Source organism: Leptomonas pyrrhocoris (assembly GCF_001293395.1).
Source record: "Leptomonas pyrrhocoris isolate H10 chromosome Unknown, whole genome shotgun sequence".
Classification (NCBI taxonomy): Eukaryota; Euglenozoa; class Kinetoplastea; order Trypanosomatida; family Trypanosomatidae; genus Leptomonas; species Leptomonas pyrrhocoris.
The window spans coordinates 507,714-526,956 of NW_015438365.1; the positions used below are offsets into that span (position 1 = coordinate 507,714).

At 55.8% G+C, this 19,243-nt stretch overlaps 6 protein-coding genes across 9 annotated transcripts; all 6 read right to left on the reverse strand.

The window, feature by feature from the left end:
• Positions 1-228: 228 nt before the first annotated feature.
• Positions 229-6,149, reverse strand: ABB37_05084 (hypothetical protein; the record flags this gene model as incomplete). The annotated part of the gene is made up of 1 exon (XM_015802998.1): positions 229-6,149. Exon 1 carries the CDS (start codon positions 5,743-5,745, stop codon positions 229-231), a length of 5,517 nt encoding a protein of 1,838 aa, XP_015658514.1. The 5' UTR covers positions 5,746-6,149.
• Positions 6,150-6,846: 697 nt separating this feature from the next.
• ABB37_05085 (hypothetical protein) lies at positions 6,847-10,811 on the reverse strand (the record flags this gene model as incomplete). Its single annotated transcript, XM_015802999.1, has 1 exon — positions 6,847-10,811. The coding sequence occupies exon 1, from the start codon at positions 10,564-10,566 to the stop codon at positions 6,847-6,849; it is 3,720 nt and encodes a 1,239-aa protein (XP_015658515.1). The 5' UTR covers positions 10,567-10,811.
• A 584-nt stretch (positions 10,812-11,395) lies between these two features.
• Positions 11,396-11,636, reverse strand: ABB37_05086 (hypothetical protein; the record flags this gene model as incomplete). 2 transcript variants are annotated; one of them, XM_015803001.1, is made up of 1 exon in its annotated part: positions 11,396-11,636. In XM_015803001.1, exon 1 carries the CDS (start codon positions 11,582-11,584, stop codon positions 11,396-11,398), a length of 189 nt encoding a protein of 62 aa, XP_015658517.1. In that variant the 5' UTR covers positions 11,585-11,636. The 2 variants fall into 2 exon arrangements, with proteins under 2 accessions (XP_015658517.1, XP_015658516.1); XM_015803000.1 differs by having other exon boundaries at positions 11,396-11,617.
• Positions 11,637-12,643: 1,007 nt separating this feature from the next.
• On the reverse strand, positions 12,644-13,697 carry ABB37_05087 (putative mitochondrial Proteasome alpha 1 subunit; the record flags this gene model as incomplete). Its single annotated transcript, XM_015803002.1, has 1 exon — positions 12,644-13,697. Exon 1 carries the CDS (start codon positions 13,439-13,441, stop codon positions 12,644-12,646), a length of 798 nt encoding a protein of 265 aa, XP_015658518.1. The 5' UTR covers positions 13,442-13,697.
• A 2,769-nt stretch (positions 13,698-16,466) lies between these two features.
• Positions 16,467-16,889, reverse strand: ABB37_05088 (Universal minicircle sequence binding protein; the record flags this gene model as incomplete). The annotated part of the gene is made up of 1 exon (XM_015803003.1): positions 16,467-16,889. The coding sequence occupies exon 1, from the start codon at positions 16,815-16,817 to the stop codon at positions 16,467-16,469; it is 351 nt and encodes a 116-aa protein (XP_015658519.1). The 5' UTR covers positions 16,818-16,889.
• A 1,390-nt stretch (positions 16,890-18,279) lies between these two features.
• Positions 18,280-18,712, reverse strand: ABB37_05089 (Universal minicircle sequence binding protein; the record flags this gene model as incomplete). 3 transcript variants are annotated; one of them, XM_015803006.1, is made up of 1 exon in its annotated part: positions 18,280-18,712. In XM_015803006.1, exon 1 carries the CDS (start codon positions 18,628-18,630, stop codon positions 18,280-18,282), a length of 351 nt encoding a protein of 116 aa, XP_015658522.1. In that variant the 5' UTR covers positions 18,631-18,712. The 3 variants fall into 3 exon arrangements, with proteins under 3 accessions (XP_015658522.1, XP_015658521.1, XP_015658520.1); XM_015803005.1 differs by having other exon boundaries at positions 18,280-18,710; XM_015803004.1 differs by having other exon boundaries at positions 18,280-18,696.
• Between the last annotated feature and the right edge of the window lie 531 nt (positions 18,713-19,243).

Here is a 19,243-nt window from a genome sequence, read left to right on the forward strand (position 1 = left end):
GTGACAGAGGTATCTAAGAGTACAGTACCTGAAAGGTAACGGTTATCGTAGCCCGTAAAGCGGAGCCAGCGATCAAGGGAAGTCCAAAGTAAACGGTTGTGCAAGACTTCACTGACATTAAACAAACAAAAAAACCGCGACACACAACAAAGTAGTAAATATCTAGCAAACAAACGAAGCCATTTTCAGCACGTGACATCTCGAAGAGAGAGAAAAAAAAACCAACGCCTACACGAGAGCGCAGAATTGTTCCATGCGACGTGCCACGGCTCGCTCTACTGCAAAGTCGAGAAACTGAGCGAAAACCGTCTTGCCCTTTGCGAGACCGCGTAACACCTCCGCCGCCTCCGCGTCCGTGCGGAAGGCGCGGACGGCGTAGAGGCGCAGCACCGCCAATGACGCGTCGAACGCGCTCGTCAGCTGCGTGTTCTCGTCATGGAAAGCAACGTGAGCAAAAGGGCCAGCAGCACAGCCTCCATTCACGCTACTATCAGTGCTTGTATCACCGACTGCTGGAGGCGGCCACAGCATGCACTCCGCATCGGCCGTCACGTAGTCCATGGCTAGTACAATGCCCACGAGCATGGAAAGAACCTCCTCCGCAACAGAACTGTCAAACAAGTTCGGCAGCACATCGTCCGCCGTGGAGAGCAGTCCCTGCAGGAGCGGCAGCAGCGCGAAGCGAAACACACTGAAGCGACGCTCGTCGACGCTGTCGCCATCCGCGCCAGATTCCGCGTTTTGCAGAATGACAGTCCACGACTCGTCCAACACGCTCGTGGCGGAGCTGCGGGCATCGCTGAAGTGGAAGACGTCCACCCGCGCCCGCAGCAGCTCCGCCATTTCCGCCATAAACGGCTCCACCGAGACAGGTAGACTCAGCGAGGTGCCGCCCAGACGTTCGCGCGACGGCGTCAGCGCCTCCTCGCCTGTACAGCGCCGTCCACTTGTCCACGACGACGTGTACGCGTACGCCTCACCACTGCTGCTGCTGTGGGGAGCGCGGTTGGGCGTCGACGCACCCGGCGCACCGGCACCGCCCTCCACCGCTGCATCCGCGCTGCGTTGCCCTGAACGAACGCGGCGGAGCGGCGTGCCAAACGGCGACGACGCCGACCGGGTCAAGGACAGCAGCAGCGTGTACGGCAAGCACGACGGCTCCTCCTCGGTGGAACGGTGCGGACGACCCAGCGCGGCCGCCTCGGCGGCCCATGACTGCCATCGCGCAAAGTACGCACGAGCGCTAGAAAGAAGGTGCAGACGCGCCATCATGGCAGCGGTAGGTAGCGGGCGACGGTGGCGTCGAAGACGCAGATGATCCCGCACGTCACCTGGAGCGGCCACGGCGGCGCGTGCAAAGCAGTGAAGCGAGGCATCGTGTTTGGCGCGGCGACGCTCCGCCACATGCTGCATCCACCGCACTAAATAAGTGCCGCGCAACTGCATCGCGCAGGCAACACTGAGCGCGTGGGCCAGTGGCTGCTCCCGCCGCAGCCGCGCCGTGCGCTGGCGTCGCATGAGGTGCGTGTGCCGAAACAGCGCCCGGTGATCCATCCAGGCGTGGAAGTACGTGCGGAGCTGCGACAAGGCGACGTACTCGCCGAGTTCCTTCATGACGTGTCCCACGTTGTGGCTGATGCCCTCGCAAAGGGCGTAGTACCGCCGACGCTGCGCCTGACAGGCCGCGAAGGAATCGACGCGGCACTGCTGCAGCTGTCGCATCCAACGCCACTGATGCGATTCGCGGGCCCGACTTTCACTCTTCATGTCCGACTGACCATCCAGGCACACCAGCGTAGCTGCGGATGTGGTGGTATTTGGGCAGGATGCATCTACGGATGCGGTGCTGGTCAAGTCAAGAGGCAAACCCTTCAGCGCAGATGAACCGCCCATCTGGTGACTCTCGTCCAGGAGAGAAAGTCGACGTTTAACGGTGGTGGAAGCCGCCACACCCGCTGTCGTCGCCTTTGTCTCGGTGGCAGTGCTGGAAGTAAAGAGGATCAACGCGCGTTGACGATGCGTGCCCATCGGCAGCACCTCCGTCAAGTGATTGGGTGGGAGCCCCTTGCATTCCTTATGGTACTCAAGGCCAAAGTCCATGCCGCCCACGTCAGCCGCCGCCCGATTACGCGACTCCTCGGCCCACCGTGCGTTGCTTTGCGCCGGCGTCTTTGTCCAATCCTGCGCTGGCGACTGCGGCAGCAACGAGTCGGCGGAGGGGTGGGGGATGCGAGCGAGGAGTTGTTTGTCGTGCGTGGACAGAATGAACACACAGCCGTCCCGCCGCGACGCCCACAGCCGTCCCTGCCACGCGTCCAAGAAGAGCTGCGTGATGGGCTGCGCGTGTGCGAAGAGCAGACGTCGGTGCAGGTGCAGCTGAAACGCGCCCATCTTGACCACCTCCGGCATCGTCACCTCCGTCATCCACTCCGCAGTCGCCGCTGGTGAGGCTGGTGCGGCCGCAATAGTGGCTGTAGGATTCCCCATGTCTTCGTTCCATTCAGTCGCGGAAGCTTTCCCGCGCAACTTGAACAGCTCGCGGCCGTCGTGATCGGGCAAGACCCACACCGGTGCGCACCGCACCGTCGTCACCGCGCTGCTGTCCACGCCAACGTAGAGCTCTAACTTTTGAAAGGTAAAGAAGAGCGCCTTCTCCTCGGTGAGCTCCTCAAACTCGTTCTCCAGCACACGGGCATCCATCTCTTCCTCGGTAGGGCGATGCTGCCACGACGCAGTGACGCGTGACGGGTGGTGGATGCGGCGCAGCGTGGTGCAGATCAGCGGTGGCAGGTCCACTACCATCTCCGTGATAGGGACGCCCTCGGCGATGGCGATTTGGCACTTGGAGGTTTGGGCGGGCATGCCGAAGTCGTGCACGGGGTTTCCGCTGTTGTTGCCCAGTGACCTGGAAGGGCCGCGCTGGACGCTGGTGCGTGGACGCATCATACTCGTCGATGGGAGAGCGTGTAGGTGGCTGTCTCCGTGTCGACCTGGGGATATACTGGGCCGTAGCTGGGAGTTGCGGGAGGGCGACGTTGTGCTCTGCTGGCGTGACTGCGACGCGGTAGACGCTTCTTCCTGGAGGGAGGAGCGGGGCTTCTTCGCCTTTTTAGTGAGCCTGGTAGTGGCAGTACCGCTGCCGGTGGTTTTCGACGAGTTCGGTGCGGTCGACGCATTTGTGTCTCTGCGGGAGCGAAGAAGGTGCGACTTCCGTGTAGGTGCCAGTGGTGGTGTTGCGTCGCCGGTGCTGTGCCGCTGGCTCTCACCTGGCTCCGCCGCACCGTGAGGCCAGCGACCGTTGTGCACGGCGTTGATTTCCGCCTCCTCACAGCTGGTGCGGCCCAACGAGGGACGTTGACTCTTGTGTCCTAGAGAAGCTCCATGGCCCAGCGCTGGTGCGGTGTTCGCCGGCAGTTCCGACAGGCGCGACCGGCTCTCGCGTGCCTCCGCAAGGCCCAGCCCCCCAAGAGGCCGTCGGCTCCGCAGGCTGCGCTCCGTCTTCTTGTGCGTCCCGCCGCTGTCCCGCGAGGAGGCACCGCCACTCACTGCTGCCTTCCGCTTCGTGCTGGGCCGTGCCGGCATCGACTCAGCGCTCAGCTCCAGCACATGGCTCACACTGGAGCGGCCTTCGCTCTGCGACGAGAGCGACCGCACGGAGGAGCGTGACGACGCGCCGAAGTCCGCCGGCCAGCCCAGCGCAGACCCCACCGTTGTGCTGTCGCCGTAGCGGTGCAGCTCCTCGTCGAGGTTCCACACGTGCACGGTGCCGAGGCAGTCAGCCGCCAGCAGCAAATTTACCCGCAGCGACTGCGGCGGCTCCGCGGCGACGGGCGGCATCATGTGCTCCAACTCCCGCTCCATTCCCTGCATCTCCTCCTCCTCCAACTCCAGCTCAGCACGCTGGCCTTCTCGCTTGTCGAAGCGCGTCTGCGTCTGGGAAAGCTCGCAGCGCGGCGTCTGCGCAGTTGACGGACACGGTGCTATTTGAGAAATGCGTGTGTCGGCGCGGACGTCGCGCTTGTCCCGTGCCGCGCCGTCAGTCGTGCCTGCCGTGATCAGCGACGAGACCCACCGCAGCGCCGTCAGGCCAGCAAAACCTCCGCTCAGCTTTGCGACGGGGCGCACCTGAATGAGCGTGCAGCTCGACCGCACCACCATGTTCTGCAGCCCCGGTACAGGAGAGGAGCAGTCAAAGGTGATGACGTCGTTGCACAGCATCGACGCGGGTGCGGCAGCGGTGGCAGCTGCACTCTGACAGGCTTGCGTCGTTCCCAGGGAACAGTGAGGCGACATAGAAAGATTGCCGGGGCCTCCTCCCTCCGTCTTCGCCATGTCGTGGCGGTATCGCTGTGCGTGTGCCACCGCCTCGTACACCTTGCGGACATCCCAGATAATGACCGTCGCGTCCGTGGACGCCGTGCAGACGAGAGAGAGATGCCGCCGTGAAGGGTCCGATGAAGCGGAAGCTGCGCCAGATTCGGATGCGGCCGCCGCCGTCATGAAGCGCACCGCCTCGCTGACACGATTTGGAATGTGCGGGGCAGCGGCGTCGACGCAGCGCCCGCCGTCTGCAAATCGCTCTGGCCCTCCCACCTCCCCTATCTCGTCGTGACCGGGAGAGCACACAATGGAGACAATCGCGCCACCTTGGTAGCGGGGCAGCTCGTACACCAGATCCGCCGATGCGCCCTTGGAGTACAGCGGTGACGGCCCTCCGGCACGGATGTGCTGATGACTCGCTGGTATCAGCCGCAGCGTGCCGTCCTGCAAGCCACACCACACGTAGTCTGTATACACCAGATGCGAGCTTTTGAGGCGCAGCACGTCCTGCGGCTCTCGAACCGGCAACACGTGCAGCTGCTGCGCCTCCATGAACGCGCGAAACGGTGCGTGCTGCAGGGCCGTGACAGCCACCTTCGCCTTGATGTCCACAACGCGCATGAGACGCTGCCCGGTGGTGCTGCTGTATACCGTGATTTCCTTGTCGTAAGTCGACCCACCCACGCACCACGTCCGCGCCGCAGAGAGAAAAGTGTCGTTGCGCTGCTCGCTGTGCGCCCCGCGCATCGTTGCACCGCCCTCATGCGGCGCCACCGAGACGGTGTCCTCTATCACCGAGAAGGATGAGGAGTTGGCTGTGTAGGAACTGCACTGTTGTTCGACAACGTCGTAGGCGGAGACACACTTCGACGCGGTAAGGCGCCGGCGCAGCGCCTCCTGCACCTTCTCCAAGTTTGGCAGCGGACGAACGACGCAGGCGTGGCGCATCGTCGCACGGGAGTTCAGCGGCGAGGCGTAATCATGGTAGATGGTGACGGCGTTGCTCGGCCGGAGGAAGCGGGTGCGCAGCTGGGCGTATTCCCGCTCCCAGGTATGCGGGTCTGCGAAGGCGGAGGGAGGCAGCTGCACCGCGGTTCCGTTGGGTGGTGGTGTAGGCGGAGAGGAGAGGCTCAAATTCGAGCCAGCGCCACGACTCGGGGAGGTGCCAGACTCCACCGCGCCTGTCGGGCCCAACTCAAGCACACCTTTGTAGCGCCGACTTGCCGGGGAGACGGTGCGCCGTGCCGCGACGCCCCACAACGGGAGCGGGACATCTTCAAAATGGCGCACGCCTTCTTCAGCGACGGCAGGACGTAGAGTTTGTCGGGTCGGACTGATGTTGACGGGGGCGTAGTCGCCGTTGCCGGGTTTGGAAGCGCCGAGGCGGTAGGTTGATAAGGCACTGCGCGAAGGCGAGCACGTCATTCTTAGTGTCCTGAAGAGAAGTCAGGAAAAAAAATGGGAATAATGTAAGCTCAAGACTCGAGTAATGAGAATCTAAAAACAATCTAAAGAGAAAGAAAAAAATAACTTCACTGAAGTCAGATTTTTCTTTTGATCTGCGGCGGCTGCGGATCAGCTCGCGTGCAAGAAAACAGAAAAGAATGACAGACGCAGCGGAGAAGGAGTGTGTGCGGTTTCTGTAAGTCGCGTTAAACAACACAGGTGAAATGGAATACGTGCGTAATCTAATGCATCGACAATTTGTTGAAGTAGCTTCAAACTTCCTACTCTTTTTGACTCCCAAGTACTCCGGCAAGCGACGTCGGCCTGCGAGAGCAAAAGGAATCCCAATAGAAGGCAAAACGAAGTATTGTTATCCGCCACACTGGAAAAGAGAGGGGAGAAAGGGTCAAAGATCGAGGCGAAAGATTATGAAAGCAGCTGGAGACGCGATCAAAACGGACCGAAACACGTGCTCTGTCGTCCACTTTCGTATTGCGTGCACGCACTGCTGTTTGAGTGAAGCTCTTCCTGCGCAGTTCACTTGCCAATTCGAAAACAAAAGAAAATGGATAGCTCAATGATCACCGTGGTTCTCGCCTCACCTGTGCTATCACATTCGATGATTATTCTCTTCCGGCTCTGCCACAATAGCCGGCATCAAAGGAGCAAAACACGGCACCACGTTTCTCTGCAAAACGCATGCAGCACACACACACACAAAAAAAAAAGAAATGCAACGTGAAGACGGAAGATTGTGAAGGAAGAACACGCTTCGCACGTCAACTATTCTGCGGTATCTGAAATTCTATGTTGCTAAGCAAAGAGAACTGCTTAACGAATATTCTATGACTTCTATCGCGAGACCTTTAAAAAAAGCAAACAAAGATGAAACCAAGTTGTTGGCGCACACGCGTACACTTCTGGAACGGTGCGTTACGGCCAAAAAAAGGACAAATACGGATGTCGATAAGAGTGAAATGCCACCTTGTACTTTAACAGGTCTCTCCCCCCTCCCCCCAAAAAAAGATCTTAACGTCGTGCTTCAGCAGCTACCCGCAGTCAAAAAAAAAACCGACACTCCTACTCGTACTCCTCGGTGGCGACAAAAACCTCGTCGTTGTCGAGTTCATCTGCCAACACCGACAGCGCCGTTTCCTGCGACGTGGGGACATTAACGATGGACCGGTGAGGATGCGGCGCCGACGCACCTTGCGGACGCAGCTGGGGTTCGTGTTGCGGCTGCTGGTCGCTCTGGCTCCTCTGCACCTCCACCACCTCTTCGCTGGCCTGACTCGAGCCGTTGGCCGGAACGTGCCAGCCGTCTGCCGTCACAACACGCGACGCGATGGAGATGCGCTGCCCACGAGCGCCACCCACAGGACCGACGCTTGCGGCGACGGCGTTGTCAGGCAACCCTTGTGCAATGGCGGCCAACATGCCCTCTTCCTCAGCTAACTCGGTCGGACCGCCCAGGGCACGCTGCCGCTTTGCACCGCCGTTGCTGTTCATGAGGGATGAGGCCGAGTTCGAGTCCTCAAGCTTGGCTGCCTTGCGTAACGCCGCCACAAAGCTGCGGACATAGGCGTTGCTCGCCTCGGCGAAGATGTCGCTCTTGCTCAGTTGGTCCCGCAGCACGTGCAGCGCGTCGACGGGTCGCAGCTTTGACGCGTACGGCACAATCGCCTGCAGCAGCATCGGATCCGTCGAGGTGGCGAACTCCGCGCCGAAATGCACCATGGCCGGACAGCACATGTAGAACCGGTCGCTCCCAATAAAGTGCAGCGACGCTAGCTTTATGCCGATCTGATAGAGGGCCTCCACCGACACTGGTGTGGCGCCGACCTCTACACAGCTGTTGTAGGCCGTCAGCACCACATCCCGCTCCAGTGAAAAGCCGTCATCGTTGGCGCGATCGCGCAGCGTGTGAAAGAGGCTCTTGAAGGTGTCCGCCACCGCCTTAGACGGCGACTGCGTCCATAACACGAGGAAAGGCGCAGCGAGCGCGTTGCCGTCGAGCCGCTTGAAGAGGAAGAGACGTGCCACACCGGAGACAAGACGCAGCTGCAGCGCCTCGAGCCGAGAGCAGGTGCGTCGCGCCGCCACCAGCTCTGCCAGTCCGGCCGCCGCTGGTACATCCGTCTGCGCTGAACTCCCTGCGTCACCTTGCTGCTGCTGCTGCTGCCGTCCGCGGTGCTCGTGGACGTGCAACTTCAGAGAGTCCTGGGCACTGCGCAGCTCGACGGAGATGTGTTCGTGCAACCCGCGTAGCAGCCGCACGAGCGTCTCCTGCTGCACCTGAGACATGTCGTAGTACGGCAGCGCCAGAAGGTCGCACAGGTACACAAAGACCTCCGCGACGGGCACGACCCAGTGGTGCTCGTTCACCGACGCACTGGACCCAGCGAAGGAGGGAATCGGAACGGCGGACTGCAATAGCTCCTCCATCTCCACCTCGAACTGCAGCACTGCGGTCACGAGGTCCTGCACGTACTGCTTCGGCTCGTCGAGCGGCGCAGCGGCGTCGGTCGTCTCGTTGCACGCCTTCACCCGCCACAGGAGGGAGTTCACCGCTGTCCCAACCACGAGCATCGCCAGCGTTGCGCTCATCGACGTGACCGTCGACGACGGCGGCACCTCCAGAGCGGCACGCAGAGCAGCGTACAAAGTTGTCCAGTGCTCCTGCGTCGGCACGAGAGCGGAGACCAGGTTCATGCGCCCCCACACGGCAAGCAGCTCCTCCGTTTCCTCCCGTGTGTGACTCCGAGTCTTTTTTGCCACTTGAGTGAAGAGACCAAAGACATTCTTGAGAAGCTCCTGCAGGTGCGCCTGAGCTTCTGTGCGGAGCGGGTAGTCGGTGAAGGCCAGCTGATACCACGCCTTGACGAGGCACTCGCGCGTTTCGGACGACACGCAGGACGACATCAGCGTGGCCTTGCGCAGTTCGATGAGCAGCGCGGAGAGTGCCGTGTGGTGACGCTGCGAGGTGAACGTCGACATGTCTAGTGCGGCGCACAGCAGCGCACAGGCCTGTAACACGTCCTCGCTTCCGCGGTGCACCTCCAAAGTGGAGCACAGCGCCACCGCGGCGTCCTCACTCAGCCGCCGCTGCAGGACCTCCGTCTCCTCCCTCACCTTCTGCGACACCTTCTTGCTCCCACCGCCGGTTCCGCCGCGGCGGTCGTCCTTCGGTGGCGGACCGAGTGTCAATCTCCCTTGAATCTTAAGCAGCAGCGCAGCCAGGAGCTGCACACCGACAACGGCATCGAGCGGCCTGTCCGACTGGGCAGCGGCGAGAAGCGGCTGGTATTCCACCAAGAGTACCGGCGGCCGTTCGGGGGTCCACAAGGCGTCGATGAGGTACTTCTCCGGCATCGCCTCGCGGTACTGCGAGCGCAGCGTGGCCGCGAACGAACACAATAATTCTGTTGCCACGCTGACCTGCTCCGCCTCGCTCTCCTCGCCTGCGGTGCGGCAGTGAATGAACACCTTCAGCAGAATACCCGCCGCCGCGCGCACCGTCGGCCGCTCATCAAACAACGTCAGCAGCACCTGGTCGATCTTCTCGTTCGTCAGCAGCTCGCTGCCCTCCGCCACGTCGGCGTCCCCGCGCACCATCATCGCCACCACCCGAATCGCCAGCTCGGTGCAGCGCACATCGACGTCGTTGCTGAGCTCCACAAGACGGGCGGTGAAGTACTGAAGGAAGAGATGCATGCGGCTGTAGGCGTCCGACACGTGGGCGAGGGCCTGCAGGATCGTGTCCAGCGCCTCGGCCCGCAGCTCCGCCCGCTTGTCGTGCAGCGGCATGCCGAGGTAGCGCAGGTACTTGTTCGTCATGAACTCATCGGGAAACGCAATGATCCAACGACGCAGGGCCTGGAAAGCGGCGAGGCGGATATCAGGCGCAACGTCGCGCAGGCGTTGGTGAACGGCTTGGGCGAAGAGGTGGTCGCGCCACTCCACGACGTCGTCGCGCTTGCGCTGAACCGTGGCGATGTCCTTCTTGGCACGCAGCAGTGCCAGCTGGCTTTGCAGGTCCGCCGCGACGCTCGAGAGGGCGTGCACAAAGGCGAGCAGCGCAACGGTGGCGGTGTGGCGAAACGCGCGCGACTTGCTCTCCGCCATCGCGATGATCCACTGCGAGAGCACCGGGAGGAAGGTGGTGTCCAGCAAGATGTCCGACGCGACGCTGTTGTGCACCAGGGCGGCACACCACTCCGGAAAGGCACGGCGGAAACGCCTGTACTTGGCGTCTTTATTCACCACCAGATAGGCCTCCGAGTTTTCCGGGACGCGGCTGTACAGCTCCTCGAGAAGGGGACGGATTTCAACACCATCTACGAGGGCGTTGGTGTCCAACTCTACTTCGGCCACGCCCGCCGCCTTCGACAGCACGTTGAGAACTGCGCAGAGCGCCCGCTCCTTGTCTCCGCCGCGGTAGACGGCCAGAATCGTGTCGGCCGCCCCCGCTGGCGCCACGCCGTCCACAAGGGCCTGCAGAGACGACTCTGCCAACGAAGTCTCAGCCGTCTCGCCCAGGACGGGCTGCTGCTGTTGCAGTGGAGCTGTCGAAGAGCCTTCTCCGGTGGAGGCGGCAGACGCGCTGCTTTGCGGGGCCTCTTTCTTACTTCGCTTCTGCGAGGGCGAGGGGGAGCTGTGGGGAGAGGTGCTGCCAGCGGCGTCGTCCAAAGGCAGCGAGGCAACATCGTACGACTCCTCCTCCCCTTTTATCGTCGCCGCAGAAGAAACGCCTCTGTGACTTCCGTTGTTCTTTCCATTCCTGGTCTTCTTTGCAGGCATGGTGGACGAGGGAGAAAGCAAAAAGAAGTGCAACTACTGTATTCGCGATGTGTGTCTATCGTCTGCTATCGAGCAGGTGAAGCTTCTATCGTTCTGCGGGGACGCTGATATAATACTGTTCACTGTGTGGACTCCTTGTTTGCAGTTGATGTGACAACAGAGAATCCTTTCTGCTCTTCTGTTGTTGTTTTTATCGTCCACGGTAACGTAGGTGAGTCGCTCTGCTCTTGTATGGGTGCGGTTGCTCATATATATAATTTTTTCGAGGGGATTGCAAACAATAATTAGAAAGAAAAAACAATCGTTGTAGAGCGGGGTAGATGAACGACAAAGATGGATGTTGAAGCACGATCGTCGAAGAAAAAAAAGAAAAGAAAAGGTGAATCGACCACCGTGAGAGATCAACCCTGCAACGTTGCCGACGCATGGACAGCCGGGACCCACTCGGCCTCTTCGGTTTCCGTTAAACGCCGTTTCGCATTTGAGCGCAATGGAGCACACACACCTTCGCCCGCCGCAAACCGAGATCCTTGTTCTTTCACGAACAACGGACCATTTGTTCGTTTCCATTTGGGCAATGCCGCCCTTTTTTATATCCATATATATATATATGATTCTTATTTACTGGTTTCTAATTCAAATGCTCTTTGGACTCTTTGCGTAACCTGCAAAGAAGCGGATTGTCACAGCAAACGCAGCTAGATAGTACAGTTATAATTACGAGCACCACATTCACCCCCGCCCCTCAAGGCGGGTGCAGGCACGACGCCACGAACCATGTTCCCGCACCCCATCACCATCAAACGCCAAAGCAAACCTGTCCGCCCCGTCACCCGCTCAGCAGCTGAAGCAGCTCCGTCGGGATTGGGGGGGCGCTTTCGCCCTCTTTCGTAACTCGTGGGACATCGGCAGCCGGCGGTCCCGGCTCCTTCAGCAGGCCAAAGCTGGCCTCCTCATTGCGGTCAACGTTCACCGCCTCGAGCGCCGCAAGCGGCACGACTTCCTCTCTCGCGTCCATTTGAGAAAGGGGCGACCAATGGAACCTGCGTTCTTTCACTCAAGAGTACAACTGGGATGGAAAACGAGAGAGAGGAAAGAATAGAAAGAAAAAAAAAGAAATGAACGAGTGTGAGAAGAGCACGGCAACGCACTTGCCAATAGATACATATGTATTTATAAAGCGAAAAGAGACGCACGCGATGCACATGATTTGTGGCTCGTCTCATAGTCTTCTGCCGCTGTTATTATTATGGTACGGGTTTCAGAGGGTGGCATTGATGCCATTAAAGTTGCCCCGGTTTGGATCACTAATGTCGGGTTGCGCAACGGTCTCGTACAGTGTGAAGCGGCGCAATATTATCAGTGGCCCATCAAACCGCCAAGCAGCAGCAGACTGCTGAAGCACGATTACGTCTGAAACTGCCTTTGCCAAGACTCGCCCACCCCACATACCCGCGTTGAAAGATATTTGGAGCGGAGAGGTAATTATCATTACTTTTATTTTCTCAATAGAAGCACCTCAGGATGCACGCGAACCACAACAACAATACCGATTGGTAGCAAAGAATACAAGAGCGAGAGACACACAGAGACGCCGCGACGCCGGCGAATCAGAAGGGGGAAAAAAGAAAAGCGCCAGAGAGATGGAAGGAAAAACGCTGTTGTGAAAAAGCTTTAAAAACTTCGGAGGTAATCGCATTCGACCCTCATCGAGCCCACTCTCCGCTGCCCACTTTTTTTTGTTTCCTCTCGCTCCCCTTCTCTCTCAGGTTCGGTGTAGAATGCGGAAAGACAAAAACGAAAGAGAAAGTGCACCTGATCCACTTGACGCGTCGAGCTGACATCACTCACGCTGACGTACACTCCCGTACAGACACACACCAATGGGATGTGTGCCCGCATCCATAGATTCGCGTACTTTGAGAACACCCCCCCCCGCTTCTACGATACAGACAATCAACAAAGGCGCTACACCAGAAGCAGCGCCAATGTAAGAGAAAAAAAAATCAGGTAGGGCAAACAAGTGGAATGGTGGTGCGACATCCCTCAGGCTTCTCCTGCCACCACACCCTCCCACTTATTCCTCCACGTCAAGTGGCTGCTCGTGCAGCACCTCCTCGTCCTCCTCTGCCGCTGTCGCCACGCGGTCTTCGGGGGGCAGTTTGAAGCCGTCCAGGTACTTCCGCGCATTCTCCTCCTCGAAGATGGTGAATGGGGTGTCCTTGCCCACAATCGCGATGGTGGTGTTCTTGATGTTCAGTTCCACCCCCTCCGGCGTGGCCGACGCGAGGGCCTTCAGTGCGTGATTCACCAGCTCATCTAACGAGCTGTCCGGGAAGTGTTCGAAGTGGCGCTCCAGGTACGTGCGCGACGACTGCGAGCGGACACCCATCGCGGTTGCCTTGTAGTCGTACACGTCGCCCGAGGGCACCGTCTGGTAGAGGTGCGGGCCCTGACGGTCGTGTCCGGCCAGCAGGATGCCCACGCCAAAGGGACGCTTTCCGCCGTACTGAATATGGCGCTGATGCTTCTCGCCGATCATATCCGCCATCTGGTTCAGCGGGAGGCCGGTGTCGTACATGTAGCGGTAGTTCATGCACTCGGTGCGGAGGAAGCGTGCCAGGACACGCCCGTCCGCGACGAGGCCAGAGATGGACATGCCTACATGCTCGTCAATCTCAAAAACCTTCTCTTGGTAAGAAGATAACTCCGCCACAGGACTGCGCTTCAGGGCAGCGAGCACCACGAAGTCTTTGCCTTTCACGCCGACCGTGGCTGATCCGTTATTCACCGCCTCGTTGGCATACTCGATCTGGAAGAGGCGACCCGTGGGGCTCCACGTGGTGATGTCGTTATCGTACTCGTTCTTGAACATGATGGTTGCGAGCCGACGGCGCTACGAGGTGATCAACAGCTGAAAGAACAATAATAATAATAAATAATAATAGTAAGGTGGATGGATTGAAATGCTTGCACCTCGTTTCGTGGACTACACACGAAGCAGCTGGAGGGGAAAAAAAAACTTTTTTGTTTTTATCCGTAGAAGCTAGAAAGGGAGAAATAATCCAACAAACGTTCCGTGCTTGTTCTGTGGTTTGGGGCAGTGTTTCGACTCTGTTACATCAAAGATCTATGTGCATTATTATTATTATTATTATCATTCGAGTGTCGCAGGAAGAAAAAAAGAGAAAAGATGATGACGAATGATATGATAGCTTAAGAGCTCAAGTGCCAAGAGTGAACAACCACTCCTTGCCGGCTCACGCTTCCTCCTCTACTGCTTCACAATCCCAGCAAAACATCGGATCTTCAGGGACTACTTTTATTAACACAACCGCCGGCACTCGTTCTCGTTCACTTGCAACTGTATGGAGGATCGCACGAAAGGAAAGAAAGTAGAATTTCCGGTGTGCTCGCTTCCCTTCCATAATCGAGACAGCCCGATGCGCAGAAAGAACCACAGGTAGCTCACCACTGCTGATAGTCGACGAAGCACAAATCGCTTTTGCTCGCCGCCGCATCTTTCCATTCAAGTTGGCACCGTTCTGTAGCCCTTGAATGATCTGCCGTTGCTATAGCGTTGATTGTTTGTTTGTTTGTTTTTCTATCGCGCACAAAACGGTATTCGCGACAGGACTTCCTGTTTTGAATACGAGTGAGACGCCCTTGTTTTTGTTTTCTTTTCTTAAACACTTTTCTTTGACCACTTGATTAAAGAACACTTTAACGAGAAGAACAAAATGATAGCGAGGTACCAAAAGAAATACAGAAAACAAGAAGATACTTTGCTCAAAGGAAAAAAACAAAAAGAAAAGGGAAATTGAAAACACTAATGATGAATGAAATGCGTTGTTGAAGTAGCACAAATATGTTAAGTGCTTCTGTTTCTCGCCTTTTGAAATCTATTTTTTTCATTTCCATATTTTTTTTTATCTTTCACTACACACGCTTGTCTTCTTCCTCTGGCAAGGTTTTTTTTCCGGGTTCGTTTCTCCGAGAGGGGGATGCAAAGGGAGGCACTATTGGAACAACTACACAGCAGAAGAAGATCACCTAAATCGCCAAAAGAAAGATGGTAGAAGGCGTTTTTGATAGCCTCACCCTTTGCCCTTCTTTCGGTTTCACCATTGTGGGAAACTGTCTTCAGTGGCTTTTGGTGTGTGTGTGTGTGTGCTGAACACACAGGAAACATTTCGCCATCATGGATCTCTTCGCCCATCCTTCAGTGCCACCCCTTCGCATCACGCTCTCCTTCTTCTCTCATTCGACTTCTCTCGTTCTCTTCCAAACGGAAAACTAACGCAACGAACCAGCGCACGGCGCAGCACGGTGAAGCGCAACTGTGTAACTTTGAAAATGAGCTCCAAGACAACAACAGTTTTTCGTTTTCTCCCAATTCGAGCAAACATGCCTCCTGAGCACCAAAGTCTCAAGAGGAAGATTGCGTGTAAACGGGAACTTGGTTGTGCCGCCACTGCGTTCGGTTTTCTTTTCCTGCTTCTTTTTTGGGGAAAAAAAACTCAGAAAAGGAAAAGTCAGGTTCGATGCTATTAGCTTCCAATCCATCCAGCTCTCCTTCACTCTCCTACGCGCTCACGTCACGTGTGGTGCGATCATTCACCGCCGTAAAACGAAAACGCACACACGCGCGCCAAAACAGAACATTGCAGTCTGATGTCTTTTTCGTCTCTCTCTCTCTCTCTGTGTGCGTGTGTGTGTGCGCTCCGTCGGGCGGGAACGCAACGCCGTCGTCGTCGTCGAGGTAGTATAACAAGTTGGCAGGCGGGGAAAACGCTTACCAAACAAGGGGGGATCGCGGAAAAACAAAATCGTAAAATCGTTACGTTGATGATTCCTTTAGAGAAGATAAATGTCTTTTTTTAAGGTTACAAGAGAAAACAAAAAGAAAAATAAAATCGTGGTGTCGAGCGTCCACGGGAAGTCTCACTCTCTCTAACACCTTCGTTTTTCTTTCATATATATATATATTTGTGTGTGATGGAAGATTTTTTTTCCTTTACCAGATTAGAATTAAGCGACTGCGGCGCCTCGGAGAAGTATTCTTTCTTTTTTTTTTGAAGAGGAAAAAATAAACGGACTATTAAATCAATATATTTTTCTGGTTTTTTTTTTTTGGTTGTGGCGCTTTGTTTTACCAGTGCAAACCCCACTTTCTTAACGATTGCCCTCTCCCGTTCACCTGGGATGATCCAATCATCACACTCCCGCCAAGACGCACAAGCCAGATAAGAAAGAAGAAAAGGGATTGCAAGCATCAGCAGCAGCAAATAACATTGCTACAAATATATAGATCATGTAGCAAGAAGAAAAAGAAAAAAAGAGCGATTACGAGACACAGCTTTTTGTTTTAGAAACCATTCGTTTTTCCCAATTTTTCTTAGCAGCTGGACTACACTTACGGAAAACCAAAAAAAAGGACAAGAAACTTGGCGTGATCAACGAGATCAACACCAAAAGCAAAAAACCTATATATCTTAAAACAGTAATAATAATAATAAGGAAGTCGAGATTCTGCTTTGAGTCCGTCTTCTCCATCCGGCGACTTGCATCGGCAACGCAAAAGAACGTTGAACATATAAGCTTTAAAAATGAAGGAAATGAAAGGTGACTCCAAGACAATACAGAGGACACCTTAAAGAAGTTACTTAATCCGCACAGCAGGATAAGAAAAAGATGAAACATTCGAATGCTAAAGCAAAGAGAAACGTAGCCGCTGAAGCAGTTCCGGTACCTCTCTATCTCTCACATTCTGTTGAACATCTTTCTCTTCTGTTCCCCTGCCTGAAGGCTCTTCTCTTCCTCGCATATGTATCGGTGTCCTTTACACTTCATTATTTGAGTCAAGCAAGCCGCCGGAAGCGACATCAAAGTCCGTCTCTCTAGTGGCGGTCAGGGCACTCGCGGGACAGGTGCTCCGTAGAGCCGCAGTTGTAGCACGCCTTCGGCTTGCGCTCGCTCTGGCAGTCGCGGCTCAGGTGGCCGGTCTGACCGCAGTTATAGCAGGTGCGCGTGTCAGCGCCAGTCTTGGCCTCATTCGGGCACTCGCGAGACAGGTGCTCCGTAGAGCCGCAGTTGTAGCACGCCTTCGGCTTGCGCTCGCTCTGGCAGTCGCGGCTGAGGTGGCCGGTCTGACCGCAGTTGTAGCATGTGCGGGATGCGGCAGCCTTGGGGCATTCACGGCTCATGTGGCCGGTCTCACCACACTTGTAGCACGTGACAGCAGCGGACATTATTCGACGGGTTGGTTGGGTTGGTAGAGAAGATAGCGGAGATTGAAAGACTTTGGGGACAAGCTCGAAATCTGGATTCAAGGTGCGTGCATGAAGGAAGACAGAAGGGACGTAAAGAAGAGACAAACGCACACGGAAAAAAAAAACAAAGAATGCGTACGGAGGAGGAGAAGAGTTGGAGAAGAGGAAGCAGCCGTGAAAACATAATGGGCGACCGAAACACAGAGGTTGCGGTGCGTGGGCTTACAAGGCTTGCGGTGACGTATGAACGCAGGTGTCTCTCACGCAAAAGGCTGCAGTTGCGCTACAGAAAAGCGCACAGAATGGTGTGTGAATGAGCCGAAAGTGCTTTCGTTCTCGAGAGACAGTTTTTTTTTCTAGTAGAAAAGAAGACTACAAAGAAAAACGGTTGCAACCTTCTGCATTTCCGCAGCGCTTTCATTGAATGCAACTTCTTCTTTTTTTTTCCGCATCGTCCGCATAAGAGCGTTCCAAACCGCGTACACAGTAGTTTTACCGAACGAACCCAAGTCCGACTCCATCTCACACGTAAGCAACGAGAATGGGGCGCGGAGGACTGGGCAGGTGTTGGGGTGGAATGGTGGGGCTTTACTTTTTTCCACAATAACATACACACTCGGAGTTTACAGAAATAAAGACAAATAAAAAGGAAATAAGGATTGAAACCCGTATAAAAAACATTTTAGACAGATTAGTTTTGTTTTCCTTTTTAAAGAAAAAGACAAAGAAAAAAAAATAAGGTCGCAACACGCACTTGCTTACGGTTATCCTCCGTTCACTGCGTTGTGGAACGACAACCTTTCCGCATGTCGCCCGCATCCTCTCTCCCCCTCTGCGTGTCCCTCATGCTGAAAAAAACTAAATCACACTGTGCTCTTGCTTCTAAGGTAGGGGAGTTCTCTTCTTTTCTTTTTTATTTCGCCTTATGTGTGTGTGTGTGTGCGTCGTCCCTCACTGTGAAACAACAGCGGAGGAAAACCGAGTTGGATTCACGTCCCTTAACTAGCACACGCACAGACAGAAAGGAATGTAAACAAAAGAAGAAAAACAGGCTTATCAAGAGGGTGGGACGGTGCACATCTGTGGCGCTAACGCCACGTAGGTGGTGGAGAGAAAACCACAGTGTACAGTGCGCACTTCCTTATTCGTTCTCTTTATAATAAAACTTATGGAAAAAGAAAAGAGAAAAGAGAAACAGCTTTCATGATAACATGAGGACGACAGCAAACATTCCCAGAAGGACCGCGCGAAACAAGTCGGCTTTTAGACGCCTAACGCCTTACTTAAGCAGCGTTACAGCTCCGCAGCTGACCCGTCCCACCGCAGCCTTCGCTTCGAACTTGCGTATCATTCAATTCATGGTGCCCGGCAAATCGTTCTCATCAGGTGTAATGCACACCTTGTTAGTGTTCTTCTTTGTTCCTAACTGTTGTCCGTCTCTCTAGTGGCGGTCAGGGCACTCGCGGGACAGGTGCTCCGTAGAGCCGCAGTTGTAGCACGCCTTCGCCTTGCGCTCGCTCGGGCAGTCGCGGCTCATGTGGCCAGTCTGACCGCAGTTATAGCAGGTGCGCGTGTCAGCGCCAGTCTTGGCCTCATTCGGGCACTCGCGAGACAGGTGCTCCGTAGAGCCGCAGTTGTAGCACGACTTCGCCTTGCGCTCGCTCGGGCAGTCGCGGCTCATGTGGCCGGTCTGACCGCAGTTGTAGCAAGAGCGGGATGCGGCAGCCTTGGGGCATTCGCGGCTCATGTGGCCGGCCTCACCACACTTGTAGCACGTGACAGCAGCGGACATTATTCGACGGGTTGGTTGGGTTTGGAAAGCGGGAGTGGATAGTAGTGGTAGGAAGAAGAGCGGGACTCGAAAGCGAATTCTCTATTTATACGGTAAAAAGAAACAAGCAAATGAATGAGTGATGGAAGGACACGCAACGAGTTTTATAAAGAAGTGAGGAAGAGGGGATGTGAAAGGGAAAGTTATTCTTTCATATCCTTTTTGTGTCGTTTTGTAGATGACGAAACAGAGCAATGGCAATTTGGTGGTGCTCGGCAACGGCTGCATTGGCGTGTGAGGATCACACACACACCCACACACACACACATACACATATGTACTTCTTCGGCAGTTTTGCAGTTGGACCACGTACATGTGCAAAACGAAGAAGTAATGCCAGCGACTACGCAGAGTAAGCTGCTCATCAGTCTGCGTGAAAAGCGCATCTGCAGCCTCCAAAAACACCACTACCTGTAACGAGCGCGTGTCTGTGGAGTGGGCCGAGTGCGCAAAAACGTCGACCAAAACACAGAGCTCTGGAACGAAGTGGTGCACGGCTTTTAAAATAGAAGAGGAGGGAAAAGACACCTAAATGTTGATAGGCTTCGACGCTCAGTAAACTGGCGCGCCTGCG